At 38.7% G+C, this 13,673-nt stretch overlaps 1 protein-coding gene across 49 annotated transcripts in view; it reads right to left on the minus strand.

The window, feature by feature from the left end:
- Positions 1-13,673, minus strand: part of dlg3 (discs, large homolog 3 (Drosophila)) — a 147,500-nt gene that overhangs the window by 34,007 nt on the left and 99,820 nt on the right. For 20 of the 49 annotated variants that reach the window (XR_012389860.1, XR_012389859.1, XM_073922051.1 and 17 more), the window contains one exon: positions 13,018-13,174. Coding sequence is in view for 44 of the 49 variants with exons in the window: in XM_073922051.1 (XP_073778152.1) it covers positions 13,018-13,174 (157 nt within the window). In the remaining 5 variants the exon portion in view is untranslated. Of the gene's footprint in view, positions 1-958; positions 1,096-11,915; positions 12,063-13,017; positions 13,191-13,673 lie in introns of those variants that run through there. The other 29 variants (XR_012389858.1, XM_073922034.1, XM_073922031.1 and 26 more) reach the window with 4 other exon arrangements.

Below are 13,673 nucleotides of genomic sequence, written 5' to 3' on the forward strand. Positions count from 1 at the left end.
ATGAACATAGAAACCCCACTGCCAGCTAGTGTTTTGGTAGTGTTATTATCAAAGCAACACAAAAACAGAATGCAGAAGTATAAATGCACTGCTGTCAATGATCTCTCATTGCAGAAATATAATGCAGCCTTTATAGCAAATACGTCATTTTGCCAGTAGTAAACATGCACCCTGACGGAAAGTTGTTTTTATAGTGGTCCACAAATGTGTTCTTAAATAATTGTTTTGCGTGATAACACATGAACCACTGAAGTCTTGTAAAATGCTTCAGGGTCAGAGAGCTCCCGAATTTCATTTAAATATCTTAATTTGTGTTCAGTAGATAAACAAAATTCTAGGGGGATTGTAACAGCATGAGGGTGAGTAATTAATACATTTTTAATTTTGGGTGAACTAATCTATTGAAAGAAATTCAACATCAACAATGGGTTTAGGGAAATGTTTTACCATCCTGCGTCTACTATAAAGCCTACATAACCTTGGTTTTATAATAAATGTTCAAACAAGACTGTCATACAGTACAAACACTGAAAATGTATCTGCACAAATCTATTGGCGATATATAATGAAACCGAATCATGACACCAAATGCTGTGTAGATTAAACATTACAATCATTTTGACAAAAACGCTAATTAAACATAATTGCAATGACTTGAAATGAAAATTACAGATTAAATGATTCACACTTACTCCTTAAAGCAAAGTTACATTTTTTGTATTAAATCAACTAAATATCTGCTGTTTTTATTTGACATTTTTTGAGAGGGATATAATAGGAAATTATTTATAACTCATCTCCTTTTAAAAAATTGGTAAATACATTAAAAAGGTAAACAGTGACTTTTTTGATGTTGCAGAATTTAATTCATGGCATTTTGGTACAGTTCAATAAGAAAAAGCAGACATCGGTAGGCAAACAATACCTCACTAAATATCATTTCCAAGACCTACTGTACCTGTTCATGAAGGCGAAGCTTGTCCTTCCCCGTCTCTCTGCATTTGACTTTAGCATTGGCAAAGAAGACGAGATGTTAACTGTGAACATGTTGCCTGCCGCTACAGTAACTACCCAGCAGGGTAATGAACAATATTTTCCCAGGACTCTGCACTTCACTCCAGACCAGCGGTGAAGTGGCGTATGTGTGCATGCATGCTTTCTCTAAGTGCAGGGGGAGTGATGGGAAACAGCAGCACATCGCCTGTCACACCATCACCCCTGCAGAACCAGGGTAAGACTTAACTCTTACACAGCCACATGAACAAATTTCCACCACAATATCACATCCTCAAATATGATGTTAGTGATCATAAACTGGTGCTGCTTTCAGGTTCATGCAGGCTTCATTGTTCATTTTATTTGTGGATTAGATGGTCTGCATTGTCCTGCCATATACTTCAGCCTTAGTATAATTTTATTAAAGGATAAATCCACTCTGGCTTTATTTTATAACAGTATAAAGGTTTAAGGAATTACTATTTTCTTTAAGAGATTCTTATCTGTGAATATTACAAGAGTCCAAAAGTTAAAAGGGTGTTCAGATAATTGCCTGGAATCAGATACACGATACATTTAAAGTCAGAATTATTAGCCCTCCTGTATATTTTTCCCCAGTTTCTGTTAACAAAGAAAATATTTTTGACAACACAAATCTAAACACATTAGTTTTAAAAACAAATTTCTATTAACTGATTTATTTTATCTTTGCCATGATAACAGAACCTCATTATTTACTGGATATTTTTTAAAATACTAGTGTTCAGCTTAAAGTGACATTTAAAGGCTTAACTCGGTTTATTAAGTTAACTAGGCAAGTTAAAGTAGGCTAATTAGGCAAGTCATTGTATAGCAATGGTTTGTTCTAAGGACAATCGAAAAAAAAATATTGCTTAAGGAGACTATTAGTTTTAAAAGTTTTTTTTTTAAATTAAAAAATACTTTCATTCTAGCCAAAATAAAACAAATAATTCTTTCTCCACACGATAAAACATTATTGGAAACACTGTTCAATGAAAAATTCACTGATCTGTTAAACATCATTTGGGAAATATAAAAAATTTAAAAAAAAAACAGTGGAGGGCTAATAATTCTGACTATAACTGCAAATGATCTCTCACTCTTTACTATCCTAAATAACCTTCGCCTTAGTCCCTCATTTTTTAGAGGTCACCACAGTGGAATAAACCGCCATTTACTCTGCATGTTTTATGCGGTGGATACCCTTCCAGCCGCAATCCAGCACTGGGATTTCTTTATCTAAACATAAAGTAAGATTTCTTTAAAGAATGAAGGTCAATTGGGATCAGAAACCATTTGTTTGCCCTAATTTTTTTTAGTTATCTTCATTTGCTTTCTTCAGAAGAAAGTAATTAATTAGTAGTTTAGTAAAGAATTTTTATCTTTGGGAAATAAAAAAGAAAAAAAATTAAAATTTGGTTTATGTGAAAAATAAAATCCCCTTATAATGTAATAATCATAATAATAATAATTCCCTACATTTATATAGCGTTTTTCTGGACACTCAAAGCTCTTTACACATTTTTGGGAATCTCCTCGTCCACCACCAGTGTGCAGCATCCTCCTGGATGATGCGACAGCAGCCCTAGTGCACCAGACTGCACACCACACACCAGCTGATGAAAAGATGAGACTTTTTCAAAGGACATCCTGGTATTTTTAATGACCACAGAGTCGGACCTTGGTTTAACGTCTCATTCGAAAGACGGCGCCCACCTAACAGTATAGAATCCCCTTTACTATACTGGGGTATTAGGACTGGAACACAGACTGGAAGTTGAGTGCCCCCTGCTGGTCTCACTAATACCACTTCCAGCAGCAACCTAGATTTCCCATGTGGTCTCCCATGCAGGTACTGACTGGGTGCATCCCTACTTAGCTTCAGTGGGCGACCATGTGAGAAAAGTCTCTGCTATAGTAGTTTAACCCAATGTGAAAGTAGTGTCAATGTAGTTGGTAATTGGTTAACATCAAGCAAAGTGGAAAAGTTGATTATGAAGACCATGAACAAAATTATGAAGAATTATATTTCTTTGGAATATCTTGAAAAAAATAAACATTTCAAATTAGACCACAGATAAGCATTGGAGGGGGACTCCAGGGCATTTGTGACACATATAACAGACAACTATACAATCTTCATTCATAGAGATTCATTCAAACACCAGTCTGGTCAAGCCAGGTAGTCTATTTGTTGACATTAAATCAATGCATTCAATGCATGCAATTAATGCAAGATATTTTTATATGTAATAAAAGAATAAGACATCAACTATCACTGGCATCACTAGTGAAATGGTTTCTGAATTTGGCATATAGACTAGACTAGAGAGTTAAAGGTATCTAAAAAGGCATCCAATCATCATAAGCCTTTGAGCAGTACTTGTTGTTATCACTCTTTCAGCAACAATGTCTATAAAACATGTGCCCCCCACAAACACCAGCCCACCACCATGGGACAAGCTGTAATTTTACAACCTCACTGAAGGATGACCAGAAAGCTCAGAGGTTTACAGGGTTGCGATGCCCCAGTGCAGTTTGTCTGCTTCTCCTTGTGCTCTAAGTAATTGGCTGTGGTTGGATGATTAATGATGGACACAGTGGATAATGCTCTCCGGAAACACACAGAGACATAACTCTTTGTGGAAAACATGTTCTGTTTGGCAGGATCACAGACTCATGGCTTTCTGCTATGGGCTGTGCTCTCTTTCCCCTTCTCTTTCTCTGAGATCATTCAAAGCACTAGGTGAAAACCGCCGATCGCTTTCTCACTACTTTAGTCGCGTTTGACTTTATGCCAAGAGACGTTTAAAATATTTCCAGCATCTCAGAGCTGCTAAGAATAACCCAAGTGTGTCAACAGTTTACAATCAGGTGCGTCACTGAGTAAAGCCGCCAAAAAGTACCCCAGCTTCAAACAGATCCTATAATGCCTGGTATTTACACAGTATAAACAAAATCGAAAGACAAGTTAGTGCTGCCAACGTTGTGGACAATGATGTTGTAAAGACTTCAGTTCTGAACTGCGAACAGAGAAATACAAGGATACAGTTACTCAGAAAATGGTGGATTCAGCTATAGACTATTTCAGTGTGGTCATGCCATTGGGACATGAACATTGGCACATTTCCTGCTTGTTATCAAACTATTTCATTACTGTAACAAGAGGCAGTTCAAAACATCTATCATAATAATTATGTATCAATATGTGGCTCTTATGTGATTATCGAAAGCTATAGAAATTAAAAATGTAAAACAGGAAATATGTTGGGACCAGGGCTTAATTTGTGCTTGAACATGCCAGATCCGGATCCCCCTCCTCACACACACCCCCACCCTGCCCAACTTTTCCCTTTCTTCCATGACTTCCCAACCCTCTTCACTTTCGTTCGCAACACTATGCCCCTGGTCTTCACTTTCGTCCATGAATCTCCACCAACCCGGTCTTCACTGTTCTCCGCGATGCCAAGGCACGTCAAAGGATTTTCCTGCAGCTTTTGAAATGACTTGGATTTTTCTTTTAACACATGTCCAATATTTTCCATTTTTATGGTTTCTTTAATCCGGATTTAAAATTGTAGAATTTTTATATACTGTAAAACTCTATAAGTACAATTAACTCAAACTGTTTAAGGAAACTAATTGCGGCAAACCTTTTAAGTTTTAAAACAACATGGTTTGAGTGCTAAAAACTATATGACTATGACTATATATAGAGTCATATGGACATATATTATTTGTGTTGTTAAACTTTTAGAGCATTAGTAACTTAAACATTTTAGGTTCAGTTATCAAATTGCTATAAGGTCAACATATTAACTCCAAACAACTACTGTATATAGCTACTGGAATGGTTTGGTATTGCTCCTAGCTTTTGAGTTAACACAAAAAATATAATCGATTCATTCATAACTCATTCGTATTAAGCTCTGCGTTATATAATCCGTTCATGAGTTACGATAACTCTTTTTCATTGAATCAAAGTAACCTTTTAAAAAATTATATGTTAAACCAACTTATTTCCTTTAGTGATTTTGACTGTTAGGTTTTACAATGTAGTAATAATAGGTACAACAGCATTGCCCTGCATTCTTTGTGTATACAAAAATATGTATTACCTCTTCAGATGTTACTTCACTCTACACAATTATCAATATTCTCTTAACAACTGAGTATGTGGCAGTCATGAATTACTCCCACCAAAGCATGTCATGCTCTGAACGGAAAAACATGAGTCATGTAACGAAGCCATTTTCATGTTTAATCAAACATGGTCACAAATGGCCTGACCTGTGAGATCCCTGTATCCGTCTGCTTTTCTGATAGTCTCTAAATGTGTCTATCATCTGTGAGCAAGCAGATTGTCATTGGCCAGTTCAAATCGCTGTGGCATGACCAATGGTGTCGTGGGATCTTATTAGAGGATGGGAGATCTTTACCGAATCTCTGTAATATATTTAGCTGGTAGAGAATCCAGGGGGCCGTTAGTGTGTATTGGGTCAGATGGAGGGATCTAAATGTGTCTGTGACCACTGTGCTAGTGTGGGGGAAGCACAGATGGGTAGAGGGCCTATCTGAGTCTCTCCTGTGACTCACACGCGCAAACACACACACACACACACACACACACACACACACACACACACACACACACACACACACACACACACACACACACACACACACACACACACACACACACACACACACACACACACACACACACACACACACACACTTCAGGAGCGAACTGTCACTGTACACCAACACAAAGTATATATGCTTGTAAACAACTTTTATTAGCCTCTGGGGAGACCTCTGGGGTGATTGTGATAAGGTTCAGACTTACTCTGACAGCTTAGTTTGGTTACGTCTGAGAGCAAAGTGGGTTAATATAACACTATTTATTTGGTAGGTGTAGCCCGGCGTAGGTTTAAATATTGTGCTTCATACTGTATTTGTGCATGTGTGTTTGGGCTACGTGTCAAAGGGAGTGTGTGTTCATGTCAGCACATTATGACAGACTGTCTAAGTGTATCTATGTGTGTGATGGGCATTGGCAGAGCCCAGTGTGTGTGAGTGTATGCATGTGTGTGTGTGTTTGCGGCCTGCTTTCCCCCGTTCAAATGAATCATGACAGCTTCAGGAATGTGCGCCACTACTCATTTGTAGTCTGACTGCAGAATCAGCCTCTTACTTCCCAATACATTTATGGTAAGAGCAGGCCCTACTGTTTATATTTACATAACTGCAACAGAAGCCAAAACGTTCCTGTGTTGGAAGGTTCCGCAAGTGTATCTTTATGTATTTGGAGGATAATGAATCACTGCATGTCCGCTCCAGTCTTTGTCACACCTACAACAATACAGTGCTTCTTTACAAACTGATTGACATAAAAACATACACATAGAAATAATAGGAGGGTGGGAGGTCATTATTGTTGAACACAGGCACACTTGTATGTGGTTTACGAGGACTCTCCATAGCCATAATTCATTTTATACTGTTAAAAGCTTATTATATTGCCAAACCTAATGTAACCCAACCCTCACAGTAAACCTGTGGCAAATTTTGCATGTCAAAAGACCCTGTTAAGTATGATTTTGAAAGGGATGGTCCTCTAGGATGTCATATTTTAAATTTGAATTGATGTGTAATGTAGCTGTGTGAACATAATCGACATCTCTGAATGTAATCCACAAGGTTAGCTCAAAGCCTACAGCGAAAAAAGTTTGGGGACTACAGAAAAATACATCTGGGTTAGTGAGATCACAAACGCACATTCACTATGTGCACACACCCAGTGCAGCAAAGGGGCGTGGCCAGAGGCACTGTAATGTAGCAGAGAAGGCTAAAATGCAGTCCAAAATGCGGATTCGGTTAAAACTCCAACTCTAATAGAAGAAGCTGTGAATTGTGAGCCACAACCTGTAAGTATTTTTATTTGTTAAATTGATCTATTACATGCACAGTTTCTAGTGTTAATGGTATGTTGTAGCAAGGAAGTAAACAATGATGTAAACAACGGGAAATTATGTTTGGCACCATTAATTTAGCTAAAAATTCATATTTATCCCTCAAATTGCTGTAAACAGCCACAATCTTCAGCAGCGCTGCAGTGTCTCTCTATGCAGCTGCTTTCCCTGCCTTTTACATTTCAAATAATGAACTCGCAAAAGATATGTGAATGTTTTATATTACTTACACATGCTTATTCCGAATATATGTGAGAGACATTTGTCAGATTTTATTTTAGAGAGCAGGCGTGAGGTTCAGATGTGTCTTTTTCTATCTGATTCAGGCTCAAACTGATACAGCTAACAGCTAAACTGATTGACATTATTTACAAAGCACAAGCACAGTGCATGCTATTCACAGAACCACAGCACATTATGTTAGCTGACCAATCAGAGCCTCTTAAGAGTGGGCCTTTCGGAGGAACTAGGAAATGTTAGCTGATTAGCTGTATATAATCAATAGGTATATGAAAAAATAATGTCATATTCTACAAATGAAGCATGAGCACACATTACTTTGCATCTTATAAACACAACCAAGTTGGACCACCCCTTTAAGATTTCTGAATTGCAATGACATAAGGCATGTTCTCATAAACCACCATTCATTCTCTTTATTCAAAAGGTAGGCACATTTAAAAATAAGTGTTTAGTTCACCCAGAAAATAAAAAATTCTGCTCTTAATTAGGTGTAGACTTAGGGTTAATATTAAGGTCTTAATTTGGCTTTGACTTCCATATCAGGTCAGTGTGTTTTCACTACAGGCAATTGTCATTATACACAAATTTTTGTCCTTGTAAAGCAAATAAATAAGTGCACATATCAATGAGTACATTTACATTGACACCAATAATCCAATTTTAATATGATTAAGACAATATTCTGATTATAAGTCTACCATCTAAACAGCAATTTTTGATTAATCTGTTTAAGACATGTGGAGTATGCTTATTTTAGTCGAATTGTTAAAGTGCAGTACAGACATGGAAACACTGCAATCAAACCATTAGCGTCATGTAGGACTATTCACTAAATTTTGTGACAGGATGTTCCGCACACACACAGCTGTTTGACATTATTCTCTGCTGCTACCGAGGGGACCACAGACACCTGCATTGCAAAAAGCAGAGGTTTTTATATTCTGATACGTTGTGTGGTATCAAATTCCATTAAAACAACACACCTCAGCAGTTCATACTCACATCCAACATCTTGTTTGTCACGGGGGCATGTATGAAATGTCCCTGAATGAAAGTGAAAGTGCCAAACTGTGCTTAAAGTCGAAAAATTCTAAATAAAACAACCGAAATTACATGAAACTCTAAAGGAAACGTGAATAGTGAAGTGACAAAATAACATTAATCAAAGTATGTGCTATAATATGTAAAACGAGATCATAAAAGGAACATTCATAGTAAACACCTTAAATATATTGTCAGATTAAGGCAAAATAATTTGATTACTGGTGTCCCTGTAAACGTAATCATTTTAGGCACCTTGTGAAACAACGGCTGTAGTGCAATGGGGGGTTTCTAGGGTGGTGCTATGCAGATGCGAAGGTGTTCTTGGTGTTTTCAGTTCCCTGATATGGAGTTGTAGATAGTTGCTAGGGAGTTTTGGATGGTTGTCTAAGCATTTCTATGTGGTTCATAGGGTAATTCAAATATTTTAGCGCATGGCTATGATATTATAGATATAAGATGCGGCAAGATTTTCTACAGTATGAGGCTGTTAAGGAGTTCTGGGTGGCCTGTGTGTTGTTATGCAGCGGCTAAGGTGTTCTGAGTGGCTGTCAGGGCATTGCTACAGTTAGAGGTTGTGAGGGTGTTGCTCATTGTGTGTTATTATACTGCTAGGGTGTTCTGAGTGTCTGTCAGGGCATTGCTACAGTATAGGTTTGGGAGAGTTCCTCATTTTCAGGGTGTTGTTATGCAGCTGCTAGTGTGTTCTGGGGGTTGCCAGGCCATTGGTGTGTGATTGCTAGGGCAATCACTGTGTTTTCTGTGCTATACTGTAGATATTTTCTCTAGGATAGCTAGAATATTTTGGTGGCTGTCAGGACATTTCTACAGTATGAGGTTTCTTGGGGATTCTAGGTTGTCAAGACATTATTATGCATTTGCTGGGGTGTTTGTATGGTTGTCAGAGTGTTGCTGTGTGGTGGCTGAAGTTTTCAGTGTTTTGGTGCATTGCTACAATCTCAGAAATAAAGAAACAAGAGCTGTCACTAGGGGTACCTTTTCTCAACCTAAAGGGTCCATATGATTATCTAAAGCTACATTAGTTGCTGAAGTGCACATATTAGCACCTATAAGTCTAAAAGTGTATCTTTGGGGTAACACCGCAGTGACAGGTTTTCAGGGTCTCAAGATATTGTTATGCAAATGCTGGAGTGTTCTGGGTGGTTATGAAGACTGTGAGTGTTTTAGTGACCTGCTATAAAGTTGCTATGGTGTTATGGTTAGTTGCTAGGAGGTTGCTAGTGTAATCTGAATGGTTAATATGCAGTTGCAAAAGAATTCGGGGTGATTGCTTATGGTCCAAGTCAAAAAAGCATGCCATTGATGAACTCCAGATATGGCTATGGTTATTCATTATTAGGATTCTACCAGCTATGGTTCAGTTATAGGCCTAACTGGTAATAATAGACATTCTTTAATAATCTCTTGATTCTAGAAATCATTTATATCATAATGAGCTGTTGACTAGTTAAATGTAAAATGATAATACCTAGTGCAAGGACTGTAGAAAATCAGTTGAATAATTAGTCTGGTATACTGTAGAACTTGTACTATAGTACAGAGAATTTACAAGGATTAAACAACAAGCGCTGACACATACTGATACATAAAGTAGATGATACCCATCCAAGACAGCCAGTCACAGTACATCACTCAGACTATGACTGCTTCATGGAGCACACACAAACACTAGGACATAATAAATGGTAAAAGGTGATGGCTTAGGGTTTCACTAATATACTATCTGAAATTAAACATGGGGACCAACAAAATGGACTAGGTGAGGAGTGGGGAATTCTTCAAATGTTAAAAAAGTGCAACCAAGAATTGAATCTTCAGTTTTAATCAGCCTGTCTGACATTTTTACTAATTAACCTAAACAGACAGGTCTGACCAAATATTCATGATGAACATTCATGCTGCTGTGAGTAGGCTTTAAAGGTGCTGTATGTACGTTTTAGACTCTTCTAAAGCATAAAAATACCAAATTATTTTCGCAGATATTTTGTCTTCCATGTCAGAATGTCGGTCTTTGTTTTGTTCTCTATAACCTGCTCACTGTCAGTTTACCCATTTATATTTCAGCACTCTGGGTTGCCTTGGCGGAAAACACAAGGTGCAGGCTCCCTCACTGTATGCGGCTGAAAATGCAACCTTAGGAGCACAGGAGCAGCCTCCAAGATGAGAAGCAGAATTCAAAGTTATAAAAATCCACATGAAGTGGTTTTATTTAGAAAATAATATAAATATTACAAAATTAAACATTACCTGAGTAAATCACGTTGTAACACTGTGTCCTAAAACACACAACGCAACAGGCAATTTGTCTGTCCGCACCAAATGCAACACGACAGAAACATTTAAATACCAGAGCCGTTCAGGAGCACAGAATAGTGCACTGCACTCCAATGAAATAGTACAATTATAATTAATACAAATTAAACTACTTTAATTGTATTAAAATAACATGCTGATATTTAATCAAAAGCTGATATCATGACTGATATTTGTTGGTTTGCCCTGAGTCACAGTTCTAATTTTCATTTCAAAGTTTTTGCTCATTATTTTATTTTTAAGATCTGAGGGTAACTTCAATCTACTGCTGCCAGTTTGGCAATAAATATCAAGTAAACTAGTATTCACACTATTTAACACTGAATAAAGCACATAATCAGTACCTGAGGTGATCATTGTTATAGTCTGTGCTGTTGTTCAGCAGAAAAAGAAACCATTTCTAAAATAGAGCTTTTAACATGAGTAAGATTTCTTTGATCATGTTTAGTCTCGTGTAGTTAGGACACAGTGTAAGCTCGATAATCAAGCATGCTGTTGTCAATTCGGCAACCTGCATTCAGAGAAGGTGCCAGGTGGTAAAAACCCGCTCCAGTGTTTTGACTGCAATAGCTAGGTCAACCAATAGGTGTGATATGTCATAGCCTATAGCACAGGTGTCAAACACAGTTCCTGGAGGGCCACAGCTCTGCACAATTTAGCTTTAACCTTAATAAAACACACCTAATCAATCTAATTGAGTCCTTTAGGCTTGTTTTAAACTTCCAGGTAAGTGTAGTGAAGCAGGCAAGGTACTAAGCTATGCAGGGCTGTGGCCTTCCAGGAACTGAGTTTGACAGCGCTGCTATATAATATGTAAATTCTACATAATGCACCTTTAAAATCAAAGCATTTTTTAGCTGAGCATGTTTGTGGGCCCTGTGTGCATTTTCCAAATGACAAAATTCTGGAAATGAAGAGGGTCCAGATATGTCCAGGCACTTTGTCTACTGTGTGCAAACAAAGTCTGCACAACAGTAAATAGGCAAGACATAAGAGTGCATGTGTCAAACTTCTCCATCTGTGCTCATCTGCGATTGGGTCTACGTTAAAAGATATGTGAACACGACTGCAAGCAAGAAAAAGACGAAAGAAGTCTTCTACTAAAAGCTAACACTGCATGCCATCTCCTCCATACTGCAGAAGAGTACAATGCTCAAAGCAGGGAGTCATTTCGCTTCAGGCCTTACCTGTGTTGCATTGAAGTAGGGGAAAGAATGGTGGTTGTGTTTGGGGTAGGAGAGGTGGGTAACTGTCAGGTTAACTAGCTATGCTAAGCCAGGCAGAGCGAGAAGCAGTGGTTAGTACCTGCCGGTGTATGGGACCAGGCTTTGACACAGAGCAGGCGGGGCGGGGCTGCAGCCCACATCCCCAGACCCCCTGCTGCACAGATGGGGGGAGGGAGGGCTGGTGTCCCCATGAGGTTTGTGGATGGCACTGTAAATGGGCTCGGCCCTATTGGGGGTACAGAAATCACATAGTAAATGGGGCGCTTTCAGACACACAGAGACAGCAGACACAGAGACATACTGTATGAAGACGCATACTGCACACACATGCACACAGACAGAGACAAACACAGACATGCAGAAGTGAGGATGCATTTAGCTGGATGGTAAAAGAGGGACGAGTCAGCTCTGGGGCCCGGGCTGACTCACAGGCTCCAGGGAATCCATGCTCAGAGAGGTGAAACCCATCTCATGTCCAGGCAACTGTGACCGTAACTTCAAGACATTTGACCCCATGCCAGAAGCATCTCTAATGTTCAGAGTGTTTGTTTGCCGTGTTGGGATTTGTGTTTGAGACTTTATTCACCCAGTCAGATTTCGTTGAAGCAATGTTCACAAACACACCACCACAGAGAGGCATTACACACCTCGTAGACGTTCTTCAGCCCACACTCGACACCTACTTAAAGTCATTTTTATTTGTTCTATCTTTGCCCAGTTATATCATAAAATGTGCACAGTATCGCCAAAAAGAAATTAAACAACTAAAGCTGAAGAACTGTTGCACAGATTGTGGAAAAACTATGTAGACTTGTAATCAAATATATATATATGGACATGCAAGTGTTGTTTTTTTCTCATCAGTGCATGAGTGCATTTGAAAAGGGCCATCTGAGTGACAGGGTTCCCACACTTTTGGCCAATCAACTTTCTCATCACAAATAATTTTTTAGGATCGTTTTATAGATTTGTAGATCATTAAATATTTGTCAAGCCAAATTTGTCAAAGTGAAATATAAAAATAGCTATGTTCGCTGTAGATACCTACTTTGGTTTGACCTTTTCAAGCTTGGAAACATAAAAATTCCCTGATATTTCCAGGCTTTCCATGAAGATGGGAACCCTGAAGTGAAGAAGTGAGTGAGCGTGAGTGAATAGATGAGTAAAGTCATGACTCTGACCTGGTGAAGTCTTCCTCCCCCAGCATGTGTCGTGGGACCGGTGAGTACCGCGATGGGGTGACCTGGGGCGGCTGGTACACTGGTTTAGGCTCCATGCCCCCCATGTAAGCCATGCTGGAATTGTGTCCGACGTGGTTGTCCACCATGGTGGGGAAGGCTGGAGGGAGGCCAAGACCAGTAAAGGGGAAAAAAGCAGATGATTTTACCAAGTAGCTATAAAGGACCAATTTGTAAGTTGTGATTTTGATCGCAGACCCCAAAATTAACACACTAATCTCAAAATTTAAGGATTATGTTACTATAGACAACTAAAAAGCAAACATTTTAGTAAAGGGCCTAAAATAAACACATTAAAAAGAGCTTTCACCAGAGCTTTAGGCCGATTTATCCCCTCTGGAGAAAAGTCCAAGACCTGAGGCCCCATTTACACTAATATACTTTAGTTTTAAAACGGTGTTTTAGAATGAAAATGATTCACGTCCACACTGATGTTTCATTTAGCGTTTCTGAACAGCTCTCTGTCCACACTATACCGCTGAAAACTTACGTCATGTGACCACAAACACACTCTAACATGCGCTGCAGCTTATGCGCGCTTCTGAGCTCCCGGCAGTCAGCGGGTGCTTTGAACACATCTACCCAGATGAGGGCTGCGC

This window comes from Danio rerio, chromosome 14 (assembly GCF_049306965.1).
Source record: "Danio rerio strain Tuebingen ecotype United States chromosome 14, GRCz12tu, whole genome shotgun sequence".
NCBI lineage: Eukaryota > Metazoa > Chordata > Actinopteri > Cypriniformes > Danionidae > Danio > Danio rerio.